The 24,543-nt window shown below is 41.7% G+C and overlaps 1 protein-coding gene across 1 annotated transcript in view; it reads left to right on the forward strand.

Annotated features, from left to right (window-relative positions):
- Nucleotides 1–219: 219 nt before the first annotated feature.
- GAS6 (growth arrest specific 6) overlaps nucleotides 220–24,543 on the forward strand; it is a 39,943-nt gene continuing 15,619 nt past the window's right edge. Inside the window, exons 1-7 of the mRNA XM_066313747.1 lie at nucleotides 220–309; nucleotides 701–867; nucleotides 14,768–14,792; nucleotides 15,562–15,624; nucleotides 20,314–20,436; nucleotides 22,097–22,216; nucleotides 24,235–24,360. Of these exons, the coding sequence (XP_066169844.1) occupies nucleotides 240–309; nucleotides 701–867; nucleotides 14,768–14,792; nucleotides 15,562–15,624; nucleotides 20,314–20,436; nucleotides 22,097–22,216; nucleotides 24,235–24,360 (694 nt within the window). The 5' untranslated portion in view covers nucleotides 220–239. The remainder of the gene's footprint in view (nucleotides 310–700; nucleotides 868–14,767; nucleotides 14,793–15,561; nucleotides 15,625–20,313; nucleotides 20,437–22,096; nucleotides 22,217–24,234; nucleotides 24,361–24,543) is intronic.

Here is a 24,543-nt window from a genome sequence, read left to right on the forward strand (position 1 = left end):
GGTACGCGGGGCCGGGCCGGGCGGCCGCTGCGCCGCGAGGTGTGTCCCTGCGCGTCGGTGCCTTGTGAGGATTGGGCAGGGCGGGCGAGCGGCTCCTCGGCTCCTCGGCTCCCCCGCCGGGCTCCGCCGCCGCGCTCCCGCAGTAGCAGCGCTCGCCGCCCGCGCCGCTCCCGCTCCGCGCCGCTCCCGCCGCGCCGCCAGCGCCCGCCCGGCCCGGCCCCGGCCGCCGCCGCATCGTGATGCCGCATCCCGCGGCGCCCCTCGGGGCCGCCCTGCTGCTGGTCCTGCTGGCGGCGGACTCCTCGCAGAGTGAGTACGGAGCGGGGTCCGTCCCTCCCGCACACGGCGCCGAGCATCCCCCGCCGGCCCGCGCGTGTGCGATGCGGGCCGTGCTGCCGGGCGGAGCGGGCTGCGGGGGGATGCGCGGCTTCGCGGCCGCGGGGAGGGCGGCGGCGGGGTCGGGGGGATGCGGGTGAGGGGCCGCGCTGAGGCCGCGGAGACCCGCGGGCGGCGCCCCGAGCAGGGAGAGCGCTCGGTGCCCCCCGGAGGGGCTGTCTGGGGTGCGGGGTGGGGGTCGGGGGATCCGGGGCGACAAGGCGGGCTCAGCCGTTCACCGCTGCCTGTCCTTGCCCCTGCTCCTCTCCTCCTGCTCGTCCTGCTCCTGGCCTCCCCCGCGCCGTCCCGGCGCTCGGCTGCCCAGCCGTGCTGCTGCGCGCCCCGGAAGCCGCCCAGTTCCTGCGGCAGAGGCAGCGGCGAGCGTACCAGATCTTCGAGGAGACCAAGCAAGGGCACCTGGAGAGGGAGTGCGTGGAGGAGCACTGCAGCAAGGAGGAGGCCCGGGAGGTGTTTGAGAATGACCCAGAGACGGTAAGGACGCAGAGCCGCCGCGGAGATTTGGGGGTTTGTCCGGCTCTGCGCTCCCGCCCACCCTCTATCCGAGGCTGGATGCCAGCTACCGGCACAGCTGGGAAAGGCATCGGGAGGAGGAGGACCCAGGGCCATTAGGTGGATGACTGGAGGACACTAGTGCTCGGCCTGCGCAAGGGCAGTGTCAGGGCTGTCCGGTCAGGAGCGCCTCGGTGAGCGTGGTCGGGGTGAGCAGCTCAGCCTGGCAGCGGCTGGCAGGATTGTCGGTGGAGGGTGGAAAGGGTCCTGTTCAGCCATGGTCTAAATCCATGAAGCAAGACCAGTGCAACATAATGATACAGCTTCTCTGTCTGGATACCTTACCACCCCTGCTCTTTCCTCCAGCTTCCCATCCCAGCTGTATTTGAACTCCCCTTAGTGTTGCAGCATATGTCACAGATGGGGCTTCTCAGAAGAATGTCCTAACTGTGTCTTAAATCCATGGGGGCCAATTCAGCTTGATCAGCATCTTAGAATCAGTAGGTTCAGGACCTGTCACTACAACAGCAGGAGAACACATATATTTGAATGTGGTACTGCTGCACTTTTAACACTATGGATTCACAGTTACAGACTGCAAACCACACATGGAGCTGTCTTTTCCAGTCTTACCAAGGTTGAGTTTCACTTCAGTCTTCTCACTTCGAGCAGCATGCAGATGCTTTACTAAGCTTGTCTTACTCCTCCAGTCACTTTACACCTCCTCTTAACACTGTTTTGGATAGGCTGTTCTCATTGCAAAGATTATCTGGCATTGATTTAGCAGTGGGAAGTGGATTTTCTTGGTGTTCAAACTGAAGCTCAGTTCTGCACAGCATGTTCCTGTTAAATGGTATGATGCTCTAGGGAGAAGATAGGACAGAGAGGCAGAGAGAGGGAGAGCGAGCACGTGTGTGTACACAGAGACATAAACCACAGGCAAGGGAGGGACTCAGCAAAGATGTTTTATGCTTCAGTAAGGCAAGTCTTGACATGTGTGCCTCATTAGCAGCCTCAGCACTGGATAGACAGTGCAGTAGCTTGCTGTCAGGAGGCAGTAGTAAGTACAGGGAAAGCAAAGTGATACATTTTTGACAGTCTTTATTTTCAAGATTAATATGGAACACTTGCCCAGGCAGTGTTTAGTGTTACACCTTTTATGTGTGTGTGTAGTCACATCTGCATGTAGCAGTGTTTGCTTCTCTTCTGCAAAAAGTGATCTACTTCAGAATGTGAACAACTGTATTGGGGTGAGAGTGGCTGGCATAACTACTTCCATATTTGTGTTGAGTAATATAACTTTAAACTCAATATAGCAGTACTCAATAGCAGTGAGTACAGGGAGGAGGACCATGATGAGTGTGAATTTGTAGCTTTCTAGAACAAAGGTGATCTAAGGTCACTACTTTTACTAGCTGGCTGCTGGCCAAGAAAGTAGCCAAAGGCGGTGCATTGATAGATCAGTTTAAGGGTAGGATGGTGTGCAAATGTGTCAGGAGTATTTTTAACAGTATTTGGAGTTGATTTTGTAAATTGTAAGGAATACACAGTTCTCCTACTAAAATGACAATAGTGAAATAATTTTGGTTTAAAATCTTTTTATGTATAAATTCTTTAAGATACCATCGTAATTTCAGTGTGTTTTGTAGGACAATGCTGGCTTTCAGTCATTGCAAGTGATTTTGATTTTTTGGTGCATTTCCTTTTCTATTGCTGCTAGGTTTCACTCCATTCTGAAAACCTGAAGAAAGGTTAGATAGGCTTCTTGTATCTGTGCCCCCTAACATGTCTTTCTACACCAGGACATTTAGATCTTCAGTAACAGAAGATCTTTTCTGAGACACAAACCTCCCAAGAACTTTGAAGTTGCTTGTTAAGTGCAGTTTGTCCTATTCCTTGCATTACTTTGCTTCAATTGATTGAGAAGCAAATGTACCATAATATATCAGGGGGATTTATGGCTCTTCCTGTTCCTTTTGCAATCAGTATGTGACATAAAATCAGCAGCTGCTGTTCAGTAGCAGCTTTCTAATGCATGGTGGCAGAGGTCATGTATGTGGGCTGTTGCTACTCTGCACTTCACTGTTTGTAGTGCATAGGTGACTACTCCTCCAGCAGTACCTGTGGATTTCATGGACAGTATTAATTCACCATGTATTTTAAACAGTAGGGAGTTGTGCTGTCATTTCAGATGCTGTTGTACATCCAGTCTTAGTGACTGACAGAAGAACCAAGCTAGCTGAGACAGACCTGACTTGGGAAAGCAAAAAACTGTTGTGAACAACACCAAGCTTTTTGAAGAATTACAGTAACTGCAGTCATGCTTCAGTGTATTGCCAGGCTGCAGCTGATCCATGCCAGTAAAGTGAGCTTTTATTGATCAGGGATATGTACAGATTGCTGTTGACAGAAGATGATTTCTTGTAGTTTTGGAAGGCTGAAATTTTTGCATGTGCCTGCTGAACCTGGTCACAGAGATTAACTGCTTAGGTTGTAGCAGAAACAGCTACAGCACTTTTTGCCCTGTGCTGAGCTCTGTGAGGCTATGCAGGCAAGCCATGATGAACACAGCAGTGCAGTCTGTGCTGTTGCATCTCCCAGGTTTTATGCTTTAAAGCACCAGATGAGCATCTGCATAGGCATTTGGCTGTTTACTGTCCCACAGGAGCAATGGTCTTTCAGCCTTGACTGAAAGTTTCAGATTAGTTGATCAATCTTGATGCATCTCAGTTCAACCTCAAGAACGGCTTGTGATGTCAGACCAAAAGTGTTGTCCCTCTTCCCTTTTCCCCTCCATTAGATGCTGATGAAATATATGAGTCTTCCTTACCCACCTTGCCATTCTTGGCTATCCTGTGGTCAAAGCCTAGTTTCAAGACCTATGATCTAAAAATGTGATAGGAAATTGCATTAACTGATTCAACAAAGCAGTTCCAGAAGTTGAGGTAAGATGAAGCAGGGCTGTGGCTCACGTGATGCTTCCCAGGTAAAACCATGTTTTTATGCAGCCAATTGTAACATCTAGCCAAGAATTTTACAAAAGATACCTGTTTCCTGGACAGACTAGTAAATGAAATTAAGTGTCACATACCAATACCAGAGCACCTTTTTTCTGTGCTTTCCATTGTTTCATGATCAGCTTTCCAAAGCAACATCTGCAGGCAGTCAGCAGAAGATGCACATTCTCTGAACCCTGAATGTGGATTTTGCCACATGTGCAATTACTTACATCAGCTGCTAAGAATAGTGTGTGAGGCGGGGCCCAGGAGCCATTCATGTGCAGGGCAATGCAGCTTTTGTCTTTTAACTTACGGAAAACATAAATATCAGCTCACTCAGACTAGAGGAAGGAAGATCAATTGAAGCATTTTTAGATTGTTGGGGTTTTTTTTTAAGAGGCAGAACAAAACTCAGTCTGTGCCACTTGTATGACTATACATGGTAAAAGCAAGTAGCCTGGATTAATGAGTCTTGCAGCCTACCTTTTTCATGAAGCTGATTATAACGTCCTTAAACATTACTGCAAAATTCAGGGATCGTTCCTGTTTTGTAATTTCTTTTATGCTAGAGGTGCCAAACAGAAAAATATAAGATAATATGGTGGTAAAAAGAAGAAGGATAGAAAACATCTTGATGAGAGGTGTGCAGACTGTTTCTAAATGTGATCTAGTCAAAATATATGCTAAGTGTAATAGATGGGATGAAGTTGCAAAATGTCTTGAATACAAAGATAAGAATGTTATCTTATTTAAGATGTTGACATGAGGCCTTATAAAAGCAGCACTGCAGAAATATTTGACCTTGGTATGCGGTCAAGGTATTACAGCTTGTTAAGTGACTGATAAACTACTCTGGAATTTGGTTGACTTGTTCTGAAAATCTGGTCATCCAAGCATGTAAAACAAAGGGTAGGAGGGAGTGTAGATCTTGATCTTCTCAGAAACCTTGTATTTCACTGAAGAAAAGTGTGTCCTTGTGCAGGGAGTTTCTCTGTTTTGAAAGGCTCAGCATAGGGAAGATGTTTGAATGTAGCCTCTTATCTTTTGGTACCATAGTACAGCATCTGTCCCTGCACATCTTGCTTGCTGTTGTTACTGCTGAGGAATTACTGCTCTTCCTGCAGCTCACCATTGAAATCACTGTGCTGAATACATTGGAAACTGTTAGGCACACCAGGAACGCTGATGTAGGTCAGCCTGGCCACCTGTGTTTACTGTTTATGGATTTGGCCCTCAGTAGAGCACTGTGGAAGGCCAGCTGGTTTCCGTGTGCGTGCAGCATGGACATCTGATTCATAGGCAGACACATGAAAGTTCTGGTTTTTTGAGGGACTTGCATCCAAAATGCTATTAAAATCTATGGCTTGTCAGATACACAAAACACTGGCAGAGAATCACAGCGTAACTTGGGACTGAAGGGGAATCTGCTCCACTCTCCCACTCATGGCAAGGGCAACAGTGACACCAGATCAAGTTGCTGGGGGCTTTTAGCAATCTTGTCTTGAAAATTACTGATCCTAACAAAACATCCAGCAATGTCAGCATTCTTTCTGCTAGGCTGGGTTTATTGAGAAGCTGAAATGCAGATGAAGCAATGTATAGGGTGTGATAAGAGTCAGTTTGGTTCGTTTTCGGCATGCTGATGGCTCACTTGGTTTTATTTTTTGTGTGTTCCATGACGTGACATGGTCTTGATAATACAAATGAGCTTCATCCATGGACTAGGGTCATTCAAACTTGATTCTGATCTTTTAGGAGGCGTGCTTGTCAGGCAGTGTTTAGATGTTATTTCTAAGAATAACAAGGTAGATATACACTAGTAAATATTAATCAGGAAAGTATGAAGGCATGTAGAGGGAGGAGAGGAGTTACTGGGAAAGTAAAGTAGTGTAAAATTTCTTTAAGTAATTTAGTGAATGTTGTGTAGTCTAGACATGAAAAATTCTGATATCATCTTTAGATACAGATGTCATCATCCCTGTATAGAATATTCCTTTCTAGATCCAGGAAAGAATCTGGTTTTATTTGCTGTGATAGTCCTTCTCAGTATACTGACTTGTTTTGACATTTTGGCAGAGCATGGAGAAAGGGCTAGATTTATAGCTGGTGTAAATTTCTTTATCTCTTCCTGTTGGTGCAGAGAGAGAGAGAGAAAGAGTTGTTGGAGAACTCTGTGCTGATGTTTTAACCTGCTTGGACTCAGTACATGGAAGAATGGATTCCCAGGTACAGTGGTACCTGCTAAATAGCTTTGAGAAAGAAAATATGGTGATATTTAGACTTTTATCCAGGAATGGATTGAAGGAGAGAAAAAGGAGGTGAAAATCTGAGTGTCCAGGTATATGCCACTATATGGCATCCCAGCCGCTGGGATGAGATCTAGGTATCTACCAGGTATTCTCCCATCCCTTTCTTTTCTTCTCTTCTCCCTGTAGTTTGGTATAAAAGACAAGGGAGGTTTGTACCAAAATCCAGTTTGGCCTGTGGACCAGGATGCACCCATCTACTTTGCAGTACAGACACAGCATTTGTTGGCAGTGGTGGTGTTCAGTAGCAGGAGGGTGACAAAAATACTCCTGCCTGCCTTAAGGGGCAGGTTATGCATTGATTGGCTAAATGCTGCTCTATCAAAAGTTCTTGAGAAGGGTGAGCAAAGTTTGCTGTTGGTGGAAGCAGGCACAATTCCATCAACTCTGCTGGGCTCATAAGTACCTGATCTGTATCAGTTTCCACTCATGGGAGAGCAGCCAAAAAATTCAGAATAGACCTGGAAATACTGGCACACCACATCACAGGAGTCATATACACTAAATGTCCTGTGCAGCAGGAGGGAAGGAGCAAGAGAAGACAAAAGGGACTAATATTATGCTGAGGGACTGTTTGAAGATAGGGTGGGAAAAGGTGCTAAGAATGACAAACTGAAGCAGAGGTGTTTATACTGGTTTCAAGATGGATGATAATGGAGAAAGTAAATGAAGTTAGGGTAAGTCAGTTTTCTAGAGCAGTACAGTAAGTTTTAATAAATATGTGAGCGGGAAAAAAGACAATTAAAAATTAAGAAAACAGTTTTGTGGCCGTGAGCTCATTTCATTTTCTTTTTTATATTTAAATAAAACCTAGGGGCAGCTTACTGGGAACTAATGAAATTTTTTTAGTGCAACTGCTTAAGAATCAGGTTAGAGAAACATTGAATATGTATAAATTGGCAGCTGTGATTCATGTGTGTTCCATACTCTGAGTGAGCTTAATGAATTAGAAGTAGTCACTTTCCACTAAGTATGAAGAACAAGGACGGAAGCACTACCACAGATTTCAAAGAAAGTGAGAAGGAACATAACAACAAGGTTTACTTCTCCCCTCACATTACTTTTCAAGCTTTGGTTTCACACTGGAGATTCAGCTGATCTAGTAGAGATAAGCAACTCCTTTGCCTCTTCTTTTCACCCTTCTTACACAGCAATTTGGGTGACTGCATGGACCAATTGAAGTAACTTAACCTAAAGAAAAGTAGTCTGCAGAGAAAAATGGTGATTTTGTGGCTGGATTGGTTGCCGAGTCCAGCAGGGACTGACACAGTGGAAAGGACAGTCTGAGGTTAGGATGGGAAGGCCAGGTGCTGGGAAGAGAAACAGAAATGGTTGCCACAGCTCAGCCTGTCAAAGCAATGACTGAACAACCAAGCCTTGGAGAATCTGACTGAAGTTTTTCACAGGTCTCTCTTCTGTATCTTTGCTTTCATCAGTTTTGTAATGACTGCTATTCTATGGGCTCCCTACGCATGGACATCTGTTCAGAAATTTACTTATTGATGGGTTTGTGTTTTCTCCCTGTTCCTTTGAGCATCAGCAGTGGGAACTAGAAGAAGAGCAAAGTTGGGAAGTAAGGAGGATACCCAGGGAGAGGAGCAAGTGCTGGTGTTGTCTTCACTCTACACACCCCCCAGGACAGAAGGGTACATAAATGAAGAGATAAAAGGAGAGTGGGTCATGCTTGCACTGCACAGAATCACATGTACCTGGAAATCTACCATATTTGGCTGATTCCTGGAATAGGGAGTTCTAGTTCAATTCCAAAAAAATATTTAGGACATTAACAGAAAAGCAGAAGTTACTTAATTATTAAAATAATTAACAAGGAAGTATGAGATCAGATTCTGTCACAAATGCCTGGTGTCATCTAAGATGTCACTTCCCTATTTCTTACTTGCCTGTACCCTCTGAGTCCAAATCCTTAAATGCCTTAATGTGGTTGAGTGCTGTTAGTATGAGCTGCAATCTCTGCACACAAGCAAGATCCAAAGAAACAGTGTGATTACATTTTACAAGGAGGGGAAAAACTTCAGTGGCTAAAATGTCTCAGAACCTATGAGAGATCATTGATATTTATATCAGGTTTGGTCGGAAATATGGCATGTTCTGTTTTAAATATGGCTAAAATACTTATAGAGTAAATATAAATGGTGTTGGAGAGACAGCCTTTTACTTATGCTATATTTTGTCAGATACTTTCCTTAATTTGACTAAACTACCTGAGCAAGTGTTAGTTTACCCACATACGAATCCTGTAACTCTTGAAACAAGTATGGATTCAAACAAGCAACGTGGAGTGAACATTTGTCATCAAATTGAGAACTTGCACATTATTGCAGCTGGAGGGAAAATAGCTTTTCACTTCTGAAGCAGTGGAGGAAACCTCAAGGCATTTGTGATCAGATTTCTGTCAGAATAACTTCAAAGCACAATCAACCAATTGGAATCACACTACAAATTACATTTTAAAGTTTTTTAGCAGTGTTTCTTGAAGTATTTGGCACCAGTTATATCCATTTCACACTGTTTACTATCTAATCAAACCCTGCCTCAGGCCACCTATAGAAGTCATGTCTCTGTGCCCTTTGCATCTTCACAAAATGTAAAGTATCTGTGATATACGTTAACTTTTTTTCCTGTCGTTTCTTTTCTTTTAATAGTTTTTTTCCACTCCATTAATTGTGCATTCCAAACATTGGTGGGTTTTTCCTTGTTGCAGAGAAAGTTTTTGCTGAAGTGGCACCTCAGTAAGCTGTTGGGAAACAGTCTTGCTGTCCAGAAGAGAGCAAAGGAAGTTATGACAATAGATGGGTTTTATTTGAGACTTGAGGATTCTACAGAAGTACCTAATTTCTAGGGAAGAAGTCTTGCTGGAGAGTACTATTTTGGAAAGTTCAACAACTTGGTGGAAGGGGCAGTCACAGTCTTTGTGCACCTGAATAGCTGGGCAGTGTGAATGGATACTTGACAAATGGGCAAAAAAATCTAAAAGCTACCCTAAGCAGCTGTAACTTGGGTGGTAGGAGATGAGGCTTGAAGGCTGCTTTTGGATTGTAATGTGACCTACTTGCTTCTCTAGTGCCTCGCTTGCCAAATTGTGGAGAGAAGTTCTCTTCGCTCTTTGTATAGAGAATACAGATTGCTACAAAGCAAAATAGGAAGCAAATTAACCTGGCTGAGTGATGGGTCCCTCATGATGAGAAGGAAATCTTGTGCAGGCAACACAGCATTCATCTGAGCATAAATTCTATAACCACTGGTTTTATATATTTAAAATTATGAATTGGAGAACTGCTTAGTGCCTGATATAAGTGAAGGGCCCAATCATGCAGTGTGGGATTTGCTATGTACCTAAAGTCTAGGGCTAAGTTTAAAAAAAAAAAGGAGAGGGGTTCTTGAACCTTACTGAGATTTGCATTCTCAGGTTGTAACAGTTGAAAACAGCCAAACAGTGAGTTATTGTAAATTATGGTTGATAGCAGTAATTTCTTCAAGGATAATGCAAGCCCATAGCATGAAAACATGAAGAACATTTATAAATTAGGTCTGGCCATGCCCAAGACAAACATTCAGTCCTGAAGGAAAGAGGAAAAGGGAGAGTCATTATGTGGAAATGAGGAAAGGGCATAACGTGGGAGTTGTTGCTACTCTCTTGGATGTAACTAGGTAACTAAGAAAGTGCTTTTTAGAAATCACTGTTGCTAACACAAGTCGGTGAAATGCTCCAGTGTCAGTGGCACTGCAGTCACAGAATCACAGACGGGTTGAGGTTGGCAGACACCTCTGGAGGCATTTTGGCCCATGCTCCTTGCCTAAGCAGGGCCACCAAGAGCCAGATGTCCAGAAACATGAGCAACCTTCCTATAAACTGCATCTTTTGTTTAGAGCTCAAAATGATTTTCATTAGATTTTGTGCCTTACAGTCTTACCTGACCTGGTACTCAAGCAAAATAAACAGAAGCGGTAAGCAGGCCCTTATTTCTGAAGTCTTCAGTGTTACCAATTACTTTAAAGTAAAGCAACAGTGAGAACATTTTCCTGGTGTTGACAGGGTCATTGTTATGTTTTCAGAAGGGCTATTTTTATACAGTGACTCATGTTAACGGCTGTTCTGATTTGGTGTTTTTCCATCTTCTCTAAAAATGCAACAGGACTAATGCATACCCCATATAATTACACTAAATTCTGGATTTTACCACCATGGACTTTGGCCATAGAGTTGAAAACAGATGGTGACCACAGTCACAATGTAGGTTTCCTTTGGCAGGGAGGCTGACAGGTGTTTCTGCCTCTTCCACTGCCCAGCTGTGAATTCTTACCTTCATGTGCTGTTCTCCTCAATTGTTACAATGGGAGGCATTTTGGGGTGGCCCCAGAGAAACTGTTCTCATCATTTAGAGGGAAAAAGCCAAATGCAAAATGAACAACCTGGAGTTTAGGGGGATTGTTTGCTTGGGTTAGTTTTTTTGAGGATGCTTTTAAAATTATGCTCTCTTAGGTATCCAGACTAAGTGCTGTAGTGGCTGTTTTATCAGGGTAGTAGTAAGCTCCAGCTGCAGGTGGGAGAGGAACACCTTAGCCCCATGAACAGGATTCTTATACCCATGTTTGGTGTCACTCCACCTTGAAATAAAAGCATGCACTCTTAGATCTTGCAACACTGTTGTGGAAGCAAATAATTGCATTTAATGCATCAGAAGACTAGCTTCTAGCATGTACATGTATTTGTGTGAAAGGGGCTGTAGAGCTTAAATCTTTTCTGTAAAGCACAGCTCTGACTCCTGGGCAGCAAGAGAAAGGTCTCTGGAACTGAGCTAAAATAAGCAAGCCAGGACCTGCCTGGAGAGACTGGCCTGATGCCGTGCTTTCCATCTGAAAGGGTGGAGATGTGTAGATGTTAGGCACTTCCCGGTCTCTTCTGTTTCTTCCTCTTTACCTGAGATCTCTGCTGAGCTGTACTTTGGGTGGCACATGACACATAACTCGTGGGTGAGTTACAGCTCTGGGGTGTAGCTCAATGCTACATGTTTGACCTGTAGTGGCAGCAGATAAAAGATGTAATTTACAGAAGGACCATTCATGATAGTATAGGACACCGCAGGCTGCCAGTGTCCTGCTGCCACGCCCTTGACTATTCTTGACTTCTTATTCTTATTCTTGACTTCTGCCATCCCAGCCATGCTGGTTGATACATGGAAACCAAACAGACAGAAAGTTTGGTGGGTCACAAAGAAGAGAGGTGGAAATACATGAAAGTTTTCTTGGTGGGAACAGCTTGGAATTTTTGAAGCTACGTTTGTGATGTTTGGTCTCTTGTGGAGGTTGGAGCTTCTGCAGCCTTTGTCTTCCTTTTGCCTGCACTGGGACATTACTGCTGGGCAGAAGGGTTAGAGAGCTTGGTGCATTCAGTGTCTGTGAAGCAACCTGTCCAGAGGATGTTTATGTCCAATTGTTTATATCAACAATTGTTATATGATGTTTATATCAACAATTTATGTATTTGTTGATAGCTTTTTATTTTATAAGCCAATTGCTCCTGCTTTTATTTTGAGCTGTAATTAGGAAGCAGATCTAAAGGGCAAGGGCTGACCACACTTAAATGTTGACCTTTTTTGTCGGAATCCAAGCTGAAAATTTAACACTTACATAATTCTGTGGTGATTTTTGCCACCCTAGTGGTAACAGTTAAATAACTTCCTGTGTTTTGATCCTGTGAACAGTGTGTGACTTTCTGGATGGTGAGAAGTTTATTGAGCCTGAAATTGAAGGTGGCTTGTTGAGAAATCAGCAAAACAGCAACAGAGGATCTTTGCCAACTCCTTCTTAGCAAGCCTCAAAGTGTTCCTCTTGGCATTTTTGTAGAATCCTGAAAATACAATTCAACACTTCGAGTAGAAAGAAGATGAGTTGCACACTTTTAACAGGGACCTAACCCTGTATAGGATTTTCATTTTCCCTGACATCTGGGGGTCATTAAACCTTAGTACATCACAGAAGACTGAAAAGATTGTGAAAACATTGAAGAGTTGAGTGCTCACATGAGAAATAATGTGCATCTATATCAGGTTAGGTGCAGCTTGAATATTAAACTGAGAAAACTTCTCATCAGTGTTCTTTGAAAAGGGGCTGCAGTTTAAGCAGGTTCCTTTTCTCAAAGTGTAAGATAATTCATCCTTCATTCTTGATTAATCTTTTCTCTGAATGTGAATATATTGTCATTGTATTTACAGAAGCCAGCTGTAAGAAAAAAATGAGTATGGAAAAAAATGAAAAGCTAATCATACAAGAATGAGTAATGTTAGAACCTGCGAGCATTTGTCTTTATTTTAGAATGGTGGTATCAGCAGGTTTGTTAAACCTGGAGAAGTGCTACTGACCAGCAAGTGATTTTGTATAACATAAACAAATGAGAAAGATAGGGAAAGAATAGTTAAATTTCTATTAATAGCCAGCTTCCTGTTTAAATCACTTGGCTACATACTTTTTGGAATGAAGCTTGTGGTGGTACAGTGCCTTGGAGTTTCACTTATCTGCTGTGCAGCTGGCATTGAATCAATACACAGTCAGTTCGAATTTGGAAGTTACTTCTACAAAAGTAAATTCTATACCACTTTTCTAGCACTCAACTCATTCATCAGAGGTTAAGGAGAAAATGCTTTTGCCACTACTGACACAGAACAATTAGGCTGATAGCCATGAATATGAAAGCTCCTATTTAGTGTCCTGGGAGTGCCAAAACAGTTGTTCTTGCCCGAGTCTGGATTATCCTGTTGGTGGTTAAATACATCTGCACATTCTTGTGAAGTACATGGAATAATGGGGAAATAATGAAAGAAATGTTTGGAATATTTTCCCTATCTTTTTCTCCTCAAGTGCTGGTTGAAGTTCAGTTTGTGTTCAGACACAAATGGGCACCTATCTGAATACTTAGACTGCTTAGATTTATTTTTATTTTGACTGTATTTCTTAGCTTGTCTTTTCCAAACTTAACCTTAAAAAAAAACCAAAGAGGGAACAAGGACCATAGTGGGTTCTGAGCTCATCACTCAGATGAAACATTTCTAGCTAAAGAAATGTTTCAAAGCTCAGCCCCAAAAGATGCGAAGCATATCACCGTCATGTCAGAATTGAAAATTAATGTAAGTGTAAGCTGCTGGTTCTACCTCTTTGCTGATGCTCTCATAATTTAGGCTGAATATTTACATGGTGCATTTCAGAAACTGGAGCATATTTGCCAGAAGCAATTGATTCTTCTGGTAAATGTCAGCAGTGCAATTGATTGCACTGGACAGTCCAGATCAAACTGAATCATGGTGTGTGCCTCTCTCTGTTGTTTATACGTGCCTGTATAGATCCAATCCAAACATCTCTAATAAGAGGAGAAGATAAAGTAGTTTCTTCTCTTGCACATTGTATCGATTAATTTAATTTCGTAGAATGCAGGGTATTTTCCAATCTCACTGAAGATAGTGTTACAGGGAAATTGCTTCTCTTGCATAAAAGAGAATTATACTGTGCATATGCTTTCATAATTAGCTGAGAAGTGGTTTATTTAAACAAAAACATTAAGCACTGATACAATGCATAAATTTTTCTTCATTCAATGCCCCAACTACCATTTTAACAGCATTCGAATTAGTGCCTTATATTATGAAAGTGCCTATATTATGAAAACCAGCATGAAGGTGGAAAAAAATTGCTTTTTTTCTGGCCAATAAGTTTTTTAATTTTTTAAGAATGTGATGCAATTGTCAGCTTCAACCAATCTCTCATTCTTCCTTGCAGCACAGCTGCATTTTCTGCTCTTTCCCTGTGTTGGTGCAAGCAGTCATGTGACTTGTAAGGCCTCACCAGGCTGACTATTCTGACATGCAAGGTTAGATTCACATCACATCAGCAAAATGATGCTGCTCTCACTGTTTGGCTGCACTTTGTTGATGCAAAGTAGGGAACAGTAATGCATGACCATGTGCCACGAGAGGAATGGCAATGCCCTTTGCAGTCTGGTTTTAGAGTAATGCATGTCAATTATTCCCCCTCTTGCAAAGTGTCATTGCTCCCTTCTTTGAGCATCCAAGGTGTGATGTATGGGTGGTACAACAGTGGGTGCTGGTTGAGTTGTAGGGTGCTCCTTGTAAGAGCAAAAGGTACTTTTTCTAGAGGCTGTGGTGTTCCTGTGTTCACCATGTCCTGCATCAGCAGAATGCCTTCGAGGAGGCACAGGGTGACTGAATGATCCTCTACTCTTCCCTCTAGGGTTTTGTCCCTAGATTCCTTCCCCTACCTCATGCCAGCAGCAGCAGCTTTATCTCTTGGAGGGTGTCTTCATGCTCAGTCACTGACCAGATCAGCTGCTATCAAAAAATACCTTGAGATGAGCTAATCTTTCTTTCCTTTTCAAATGACAAAATGCTGTATAATACTGTGCTGCTTCTGGTTCTGAATAAAAGGAAATCAGGTGTTTGGAACTGTTAAACAATTGCCATACAAGACCACTAAAGTAACAGTAGCTCTTAAATAACATGAAAATAGAAGCAAATATGATTCTTTTTTTTTTTTTTTTCCCTTCTATAGGAATATTTTTACCCGAAATACTTGGGTGAGTTGCAGCTTTTATTTTTGTTTGGTGGGAGTGCTGGTATGTGCCTGACATTGGAGCTTGTCACAGCTGAAGTCTCTGCTAAGGAAAGTGATGGAAATCTGATTGCAATAAGCATGCATTGCTAACTTTTAAGATAGACTTTATGTTCCTTGTTGTACTTTGAGATGTGTGCTTTTACTTATGTGTACATTTACAGACAGAGATGCTTTATGCGTTTTCTGCATGTTAAAATCTTGATGTTGCATATATCTGTGACTTGCAGTGTTATGAAATAATTTGTAGTTTTCTACCTTTTTCTCTTTTTAATTTAGTTAGTTATTAACTAATGTCATTAAAAAAATGCCTGATTGAACTACTGGCTTATTCTATTGACTGTATCATAGCCATAGCATCATACTGTTTTCTATTCATGTTTAATATATTTTACTTAAGATCACAAATGCCACAGTGGGAGAAAAAAAAAAAAAAGTGCTTTTTAGATATTTTAAGAAGTTTAGTTGGTCAAATTGGAGTAGCTACTACCATAGTTTCAGAATCATAGTAGCATCTGGTTAAGTGATCATGCTCTTCAAATGGCTTTTAACTGCTATGCATCAAAGCTAAGACATTTTAATGAACTTCAGAATTTTAAGACATCTGGGAGATGATATTATTGCATAGATTTTGCATCCACCTTCCAAATCTTTGCAGCCAGGTGTCATTTTATGTGCTTTGAAAGGTGTCCTTCACCATTGTAACAATAACAATTTCATTTTCTGTTTTTCAGCTTGTATTAAGAAATATGGTTCGCCGTACAGCAGAAATCCAGATTTCCTTACATGTGTTCATAGTAAGCATTTTTGGTTTTTATAGTCAAGTTAAATGTTCTCTCATTCTACCTGGAGGTGTGAGATTAGCTCAGCCATCTCTATTTTTGGGAGTATTTCAATACTGTTCTTCATATTCTCTAGGCTTAAGACTCATCCCATTAAACAAAATCTTTCCCATTTTATAACCTAATGCCATCTTGCTGTCATGTTTTAGTGCTTTGATTTTTTATAATGCAAGTTTCTTTCCCACCAGTTTCTCAAGGTTTGAAAAATATGAGAAACAAGAGGGACATGAAATAGGAGGTGCCATAAGGCTCTACACTGTGTGTGGCCCCTCATTCTCTACTCTCTTGAATGCTAATTTTGGCTCGCTCCATTAAGTAACCTCAAGAAAAGTTTAGTTAAAGGCTTGTGTCACCCTTCTTTGCATTAAGAGATCAGTTTCATGCATCATGTGACTATGCTTTGAATATTGCTACCTTTAAAACCTCAAATCAGTTTTGAATCCAAACTGATAACTTTGTAGAGGGTGAAGGGTTTTTTGTCTTTCACTAACACTAGAGAAGAGAATTTAATGAATTCTTCTAATACATTTCTAGTTGCCTTTGAAACTTAGCAGTGCTAAAGGTAGAAAACTGCATAAGTATTCTAAATATGTCCTATGAGCAGTTCAGATGTTGAGAAAATCAGATGTATGTGTATTTGTTTTCTTTTTAGCCCTGGGTTTCAGTCTTTTATTATGATCAAGTTTAATTAGTCATGTGTCCATGCAAGTGTTCCAAAGTAGGATCAGTATTTAGTCAACTTTTCAGATTTATATATAGCATCAAAACAAGCTTTTTAAAGAGTGAATTCCAAGGTTAATAAGTGGTATGTGAAGAATTTCCCTCACATATTGCAGCAGTATCACTTATGGATGTTGAGTCCTTTGAACTGGGAATTCTCAGACCTATGGAACCTGTGTTGGCTGCAGTATGCCTACTAGTCCAAAGTGGGACATGAGGCTGAGTGCTTATATTTACTTGTGCATGTGGCACAAGAGCGAAGAGGCAGGAGTTTCTGCTAAAAATGGTGATACTGACTGGGAACACTTGTTCCAAACAACTTATCAGTGTCTAAGAAATGAGAGTCTAAAGGGTAGTGATGAAAAGATTTGAAAAAAATAAAAGCCGAATAATTGTTTTTAGGGATTTCTGCCCATTGCAGATGCAGTGGTTTGGAAAGAAAATGATAATATTTTCCCCCATTAAAATATTAAAAGGTTTTTAAATGACTGAGTTTTGGCTAGCCATCATCAATTCACAGGAAAAGTAACAGAGAAGGAGCCCGAAATGTGCTTGGAAGAATGACAGGCTTCGTGCTTGGCCAATTCTAGTGCGCCTCCTAATTTTTCACAGATGCTACCAAAAGACTGTGTAGCTCTATGGGTTTGTGCCTGCAAGACACTGCTAAACTTTGTTTCTTAACAGCCTTTCTCTTCTCAAAACAATGTGGTGGAAGGTTCTTTTAACCTGGTGTACAAAGATATTGAACAGTCTAAGGGCTGGAGGGCTCTTAAGTAGTTTATACTGGAAATAAGGTAGAAATTTTAAGTATGACAGTGATTAGACAGCTTAGACAGAATATGTGAGGATTCCTAAATTCATAAACTCTTGAGATCAGGTAACAGCTAGGATTCAGCTCCACATTCAGTGTGTAAGTAGATATTTCCAGCACAGGTGCTTACATGAGCAGTATTCCCATTAGGGTTAGCAGAGAGTTAATCTCCTCTGCTTCTAGAGGGATTCCCCCAACCAAACTGTCTGCTCTGGGGAGACCTGAGTCCTCTATGGACTCTGTTTGTTGTACTGTCGTCACTGGTTGCAATGAGTATAATTGCTTTGCAGACAGATGCCTACTTAACACACAGATACCTACACTTTCTCTGCATATCTGGATCTTTTTCTGCAAAAGATCCTGCAGGTCATCTAGGAATTAAGGGTTTGGTTCTGAAAGGCTTTGGAAAACTCTACAGGACTTTTTGGGAAATGAAACTTTACATGGCCTTAGAAAACATAATGAGATTTTTGTTAGGTCACGTGTCCCTGCTTTTTACTATTAAATTACTGAGCGGAATATTATTTGCAGCCTAGCATTTTCTGAAGTTTCAAGATGAACCATTTTGTGGGTATCAAAAAATAAATTCTCAGAACAAAGTAATGAACCAAAAGTGACAGTCAGTGGGCATAAGCAAAGTTCTGTTCCCATGCAGATTTCAAAGATGGAATTGGTTGTTCTATTCTCTGTCTGCACTTAGGAGCTTCATAGGTGCTATCAGACACAGCTCAGAGCACATGAAAAAGTCAGGCTCATCACTACTTGTAACAGCTTTACTAAAATCTGTCATGTAAATTAATGGAAACAAAAGCTTCATCTTTTTCTTTTGCAATGGTTTCAATCAGCAGCACCTTCTATGAAGCCAGTAGAATTACACAGCTGTGAAGCCACCAGAAGAGTATAAGAGTGTGTCTTACATTCTTAAACTCTCATGACAGGAGGGAGCAAACAATGAACTCAGTGCTGATATGATAGAAATCTCTGTGGTTGATATCCATGGATTATACTATGGGTTATTATCCTGCTGGGCAGTGTTACTGACATCTGGCTCTGTAAGGCATGTCGGAATCCAGTTTAAGGGGAAGAGTCAGAAACTTGTGGATACATCAGATAAGTTGTGCATAACCCTGTTGACTAGATTTGCTTATCAAATGACTGAAAACACTGCCATATTTAGGAGGCTTGGTGTGTCCTGCTAAAAAAAAAAATATTTGGCTATACCTAAACCATTCTGTTTAATGTACACATTCTGATCTGTCAAGGAAAAGGAACATCTTGGGCAGACTTCCTTTATTGTGGCTCATTGCCACCTTAACCTGGCCTCTCCTTCCCCAGCCCCTCCACCTCCAGCAGTGTGTCAGCTGGGCAGTGATTTACTGGGAGCTGTTCTGGCAGGTGGATGTTAAGACAGCCCATGTAGCTGTGTTTTGTTTCGTGTGGCCTGGCCTCTTTGGCTGTGGCTTTGCCCCAGCTCTGCACATCTGGAAGGTTTCATCTGAAGGTTGGGAAATGCTTTTTCACTGTGAGAGCAAACCAGAATTGGCACAGGTTGCGCTGGGAGCTTGTGGAGTCACCATCCCTGGGATAATCAAAAGCCTTCTGGCCCTGATCCTGAGCAACTGACTGTAGGTGGCCCTGCTTGAGCAGGGAGGTGGCACAGGTGACCTCCAGAGTTGCCTGCCAACCTCAACCACCTGAGATTTAAATACAAGACAGTCAGTGCAAACAAAAGTGCTGTTCAGTGCTTTATGAGACATCAAATGGAGCTGCTACTGCCTGCACTCACAGAAATGTTAAAGTCCTTTCAAAGCAGCTTGTCATGACAGTGACTTTCAGAATCACACAGAGGAAGCTAAGAAGAGACATGTAGAAGTAGAATAATCCTGACAAAAGTAGGAGTCTTAACTTTTCTCAGTTTGAGAAGTCTCATGGGGCTGCTAATCTATGAAGAGTTCCTCTCCTAAAAGCCTCCCTGCCATGCTACAAAGTCATGTTTCAGAGTATCAAGAGTACTGGACTCAGCAGAACCAGTGTATGGAAACCAGTCTTTGCAGGTCTTTTCTGCTACTGCTCACTTAATGTGTACACACTGGGGACTTTCAAATGCTGGGAGGACATATGTGAAAAGAAAGGCTGTTGAACTGGTGAGCTTTGCAATCTGCAGAATGAGACTCTGCACTGTTCCTCCTGGTTAAAGTTGTGGAAAGAGTTAATACATTCATGTTTTTGAAGACCACTGATCTAGAACACTGGTGTCAGCAGGTTACTACTGCATGATAGCTACCAACTCACTTTTTTTGTGGAAACAAGGGTATTGTCTCATCCTTCCTTTAGCTACCTCTGTGAAGCACTGTCCCTGGGTGTTGGTGCAGGTAAGTGGGTAGGTGAATTTGGACAGGTGACCACAGTCAGTGAGTAGTTACATGATACTTTGAGATTTATTACTTCAGTTGTTCCCAAAGTGTGGTGACTTCTTCCCTGCTTCTTCCCAATGAGAAAACTCAGTGCCAAATCCTGGAACTTGGCTTAAAAATCCCCATAGGAACACTGTGGTCTTTGTAAACTGAATTAACAGTTTGCTATTCCCTGGCTGTTGACATATGGGTATTCCTTTTTTAAATTTCATTCTATGTAATAGATAAGATCTAACAAAAATTTCAGTTATAAACTTTTGCTAGCCAGAAACATGTCAGCCCTGGTAAGATCCTCTGTTGGACTACCAAAAGTGATTGAAAAGAGTACCCATCCTTTCTTGAGTACTTTAGTTGATACTGCTTTTTTTTTTTCTCAAAAATTAATGAGAGTAGAAAAATAAGCTACTTTGAGTTGTTTCTTCCATGATGTGTCTTTCAGATATGCAGGTGGTAGCCCACTCCCTTTTGCAATGAAGTGAATTCCACTGCATATGCACTAGCAAAATTCCTGGCACAGCTTCTTTGGCACATTAGTACTAAGAATTAGCTTATAGTTTTGCTAGGTGCAAGTATTTTTGAGTGATTCCCCAATACTGTTTAAGCTTCCCATCTTCTAATGAGAGTAAAACACTTGGTTGTCAGTGGCTTCAACGTATTGTTCTGTTTTGTTTTGGTTTTTTTATTCCTTGTGTAAATCAGATTTGCCAAACCAGTGTTCTCCCAATCCTTGTCATGAAGAAGGGACCATCAAATGCGAGGATCTCAAGGGGGATTTCTATTGTGAATGCAAGCGTGGCTGGCAGGGGAAAAAATGTGAAAAAGGTAATTTCATTTCATTATCTTTTATTTTTGTAGCAAAGATATTTTGAGTTTTGTTGTATTCTCAAATGGTCACTGATACTGCGCTGCACAATTCAAAAGTCACAGAACTGAACCTGGATTACACACTGTTCATGTTCTTACCCTTCTGGGAAACAGGTAGTTTTTTCACATCAACATTTTTGTATGACTCTAGTGGAGCTCGGCTTGGTCTTGGCAAGGTAATCCAAGTTGTTACTTTCCAGCTTTCTGCTCCACTTCTCTGAAAGCAGCAGCAGCAGAAATAGAGTAGTAGTGGCTTTTCAAGTAGAACTGCATCAGCTGCTGCTGTGAACCCTGGTGTAACAGATCACAGACTGCAGAGCCAGAGAAGCTGGCCCATCTTCCCATCTAGCATCCCTGCAGTGGGAACAATGACCTTCGGTCAGCAAGTTGAGGTCTGTCTGATGACACACAAACTGACAAAATTAGTCTGTTAAAGCCTGCTTGCTAGTAGGACTTTATTCCACATCCAATTAATTCCACATATTCCATTGGAGTATTCTCATCACCTCAAAAGAGAATTACAGACAGAAACTATATGTGCAAGAAGTTCCAGCTGACCACAGAACTTTCTCTACAAGTTATCTTCCTTTCTCTGTTTTCTGGTTTCTTTGGCTTTTTTGGGGTTTTTTTTGGTTGGTTGGTTGGTTGGTTGGGGTTTTTTTGCCTGCAAGGGTTTTTGTCAGGGCCAATGCTCTTTTGCTTGCCAACAGTAAGTAATGACTAGAAATCATATCCAGACAGTCCAGAATTGTGGCAACCAAGACAGCAGGAGATCCAAGCCTTTCCTACTCATGTAAATACTTTGATGAGTTTATAGGATCACTCAAGCATCTTATTTAATCAATTCAGAAAGCAGACCAGTCAGTATCCAGTTGTCTTTGAGAGCTCAGACACTGATCAGTCTGAAGCATATTTTCTTTTTTCCTATAGAATGCCATGACTGTTCTACCCATCAGCTAACTCTGGAGTCCCACAGGCAAGCATGACATAATGAGCAGGAAGGGTAGATTGAGGGTGAAACCCAGGCTCTCCTGGATTTTGCAGGCTTTTGCTGCCAACTTCAGTGGGGCACAGTTAGGCTCACAATATTCAGCAGGTGTGAACTTGGAACTTCCTATGTTCTCATGAGTTGTGTAATAGTAACAATATAGTGTTCCTGTCTTATTTAAAGCTTTTGCCCTGAAATCACTGACCATAGCATAATTTTGGTACTTAGTTATGATATAAAATACATAACTAGTTTTCTTCTGTGAACAAGCTTCTTTGCCTCCAGAGTGACTAAAGATACTTTCATGTATTCTCAGAGCTGTGAAGGAGATATTATTCAGTTACAGATCCTTCTCTCTCCCTTGGGTTGTTTTGGTGGGTTTGTTTTTTGGGGGGTGGGGGGGCTGGTGTTGGGGTTTTTTTGGTTTTGTTTTTTTGGAAGTTATACTAACTTGAGCTTATATACATGAAGTGTTTGAATGAAACCTTTGTGTCCTTTTTGTTATCACAGTGTTGCATCTGTAATATTGTTTCTTGTTTGGTCTTTCTCCTTCCAATGCTTATTTCACTCTCACCCTGTAGATTATATACAGATGTGAAAGGCTGACTGTGACTCTTTCTTTTGATGTAGATATTGATGAATGCAGAATGCAGAACGGCGGCTGTAACCAGCTCTGCCTCAACAAGCTAGGCAGCTACCGGTGCTCATGCTACAGTGGTTATGCTCTTAAAGACAGCAAAATATGTGAAGGTAAGATTTGCTGGGACTCTCAGTTTGCTTTAAGGGGGATACTTCATGACTTGTGCCTGTGTTTTGGAGAGCTGGATTGCCCTGGGCAGTTCTGGTCTGCTCCCTAGCCCAGCAGAAACTTGCTGGTAGCTCCTCTTAGCTTTGCTAAACTGGGGTTGTGCTGAGTCCTCCAGCCAGTATACATGCCTGGGCTTGTCAGCAGATGGACCATGATACTCTCAAAAGCATAACACAGGCGTGATTCACAGAGGATTTGTGGCTTGGATTGTGCTAAATTGGTTTAGTTGATCAGTCCTCATATCCTGACATTGAGAGGAGGAAGTGCTGGCCAGATGTGTTGTTATGATTCTTTCCAGTCTCACAGTGTTGTAGTATGTGAGCCAGTTGTTTTTCTTTTGTGTGTTTCTTATTTTGGTTTTTAGATTTGGATGTGTGCAGCAGGTAATGAATTCAGATAGATACAGATGGCTAAATTTACTGCAACTCAAAATTAATAGGTGTAGAAAGGCCCTAGCAGAGTTTGGCAGCTATTTTCCATGCCAGCTGAGAACAGAAAGTGAGGACCTGAAGTTTTTGATTGAAACTGCTGAGTGAATTTACACAACCAAAACTTAAGCAACTGAGATTTTAAAAGTGTTAAGAAACTGCATGCTGAGACAGACTCAATAACTCAACAACAGGTGGCTGTTAAAGTTATATTCATGTTATGAAAAAACAGGTACATATCTCTTAGAGATGGATGTGATGACATACTTCTAAACAATTTGCATGCATGATCTGAACAACTTATTAATACTACCAGCAAAAAGAAAAAGAGCAAGATTTTGTTTCTATGTCACTTCCACTCTAAAAAGTGATGACTGTATAGGTTACATGGTATCCCTTCCTAATGGGAGCAACAACTTAGACGAGCCAACTTCACTTTTAAATTGTTCTCTAGTGCCAGTCAGCATGGACAGGTGGATGGTGAGGGGCTCACATATGTGTTTGTTTTCCTGTGTACATTTGTTCCATACTCTAGTACTGTCTCCTGGAGCACTGTGAGCACTGTTACATAAGCATTCTGTAGCTTCAACGTGTGACCTTCCAGCTGCTCAGATTACTGTCAGGTGTGGTTATTGATGGCTCAGATTTATCATTGCGTTTTGACTTTCTTTATGTTTGTTCCTGTCATCATGGGCATACACACAAAAGTTCCCTCATCTTGATTTGTAGGCTAAGCTACATAGGCTACTCAGCCAGTTCACTCATACATGGGAAAATCAACAAGAGTAATGTGTAATTGTAGTTTTAACACATACTAGAAAGCAAAAGTAAATATTAAACTCTAGGTATACTGCAAATGTTTTGTCAACACTGGGATTCTGCAGGGTATTAGTTACCATGTGAGGAAAACAGTCAGGTTTTTTATACTTCCAGTTCCAGTTCATTGCCTTTCCTTATGGCAAAACCCCACATCTCTCTAGCATGGTTTGTTCTCTGTGAAAAAATGGGCTCCTTCAATCCTCCTTTGCCACTACAGACCAGCAGATTTAGATCTTAGCTTTGTGAATATATGAAAATTTATTGTTTGCTTGTCTGAGGACACAGAACAAAAATCTCTGAAGTGCCACAGGCTGTGTTCATTCAGTGCTTTGGTAAAATTCATGCTGCTACTCATAAGTTTCTGCCTGCTTCTTTTTTTAACCTGCAGTTTCAGGCCCCCTGATTGGGGAGAGTGGAGCTTTTTGGTTTTGTGGTAGTTGCTTTATTTTACAGTTTTTCTCCTGGTTTACATTGCATTGCTTTTTACAACAGTGGTTAATGTCTTAAGCTAAAAAAGACCAGTTGGTCTGATTTTTGAAGCCTAAAATCACTTCTTGTAGCTAGCTAACCCTAGAAGTAGATTCTTAAAGATACTGGTTTTTTTTCAATTTCCAAAATTATGCAGGGATCTCCTTGCCCTAAGCTCACTCCATGTGAACAGTGAAGTGATTATACTCCTCTGAAGTCATGTTGTTTAATTGCTTGTTTCGCAGACATAGATGAATGCACAGCATCAGCAGACATCTGTGGAGAAGCTCATTGTAAAAATTTAATAAGCTCGTATGAATGTCTTTGCGATGCAGGCTACAAGTACGATGACGTGAGAAAAACTTGTCAGGGTAAGCTCAAGAAATGTGCTAGCATTTATTATATCATTTAAATCTCTAGAACCCCAGAAATTTAGTTTCAGACTTCAGTAAAAGCCTTTTATTTTCTTTTTAAATCTTGTTTACACACTGGAGTTCTGTTCCCTTTCCCTAGCTGGGAGTGAGTTCGCAGTTTGTGGTCACTTTTGAGTTCAT

This window comes from Sylvia atricapilla, chromosome 2 (genome assembly GCF_009819655.1).
Source record: "Sylvia atricapilla isolate bSylAtr1 chromosome 2, bSylAtr1.pri, whole genome shotgun sequence".
In the NCBI taxonomy this organism is placed as follows: Eukaryota; Metazoa; Chordata; class Aves; order Passeriformes; family Sylviidae; genus Sylvia; species Sylvia atricapilla.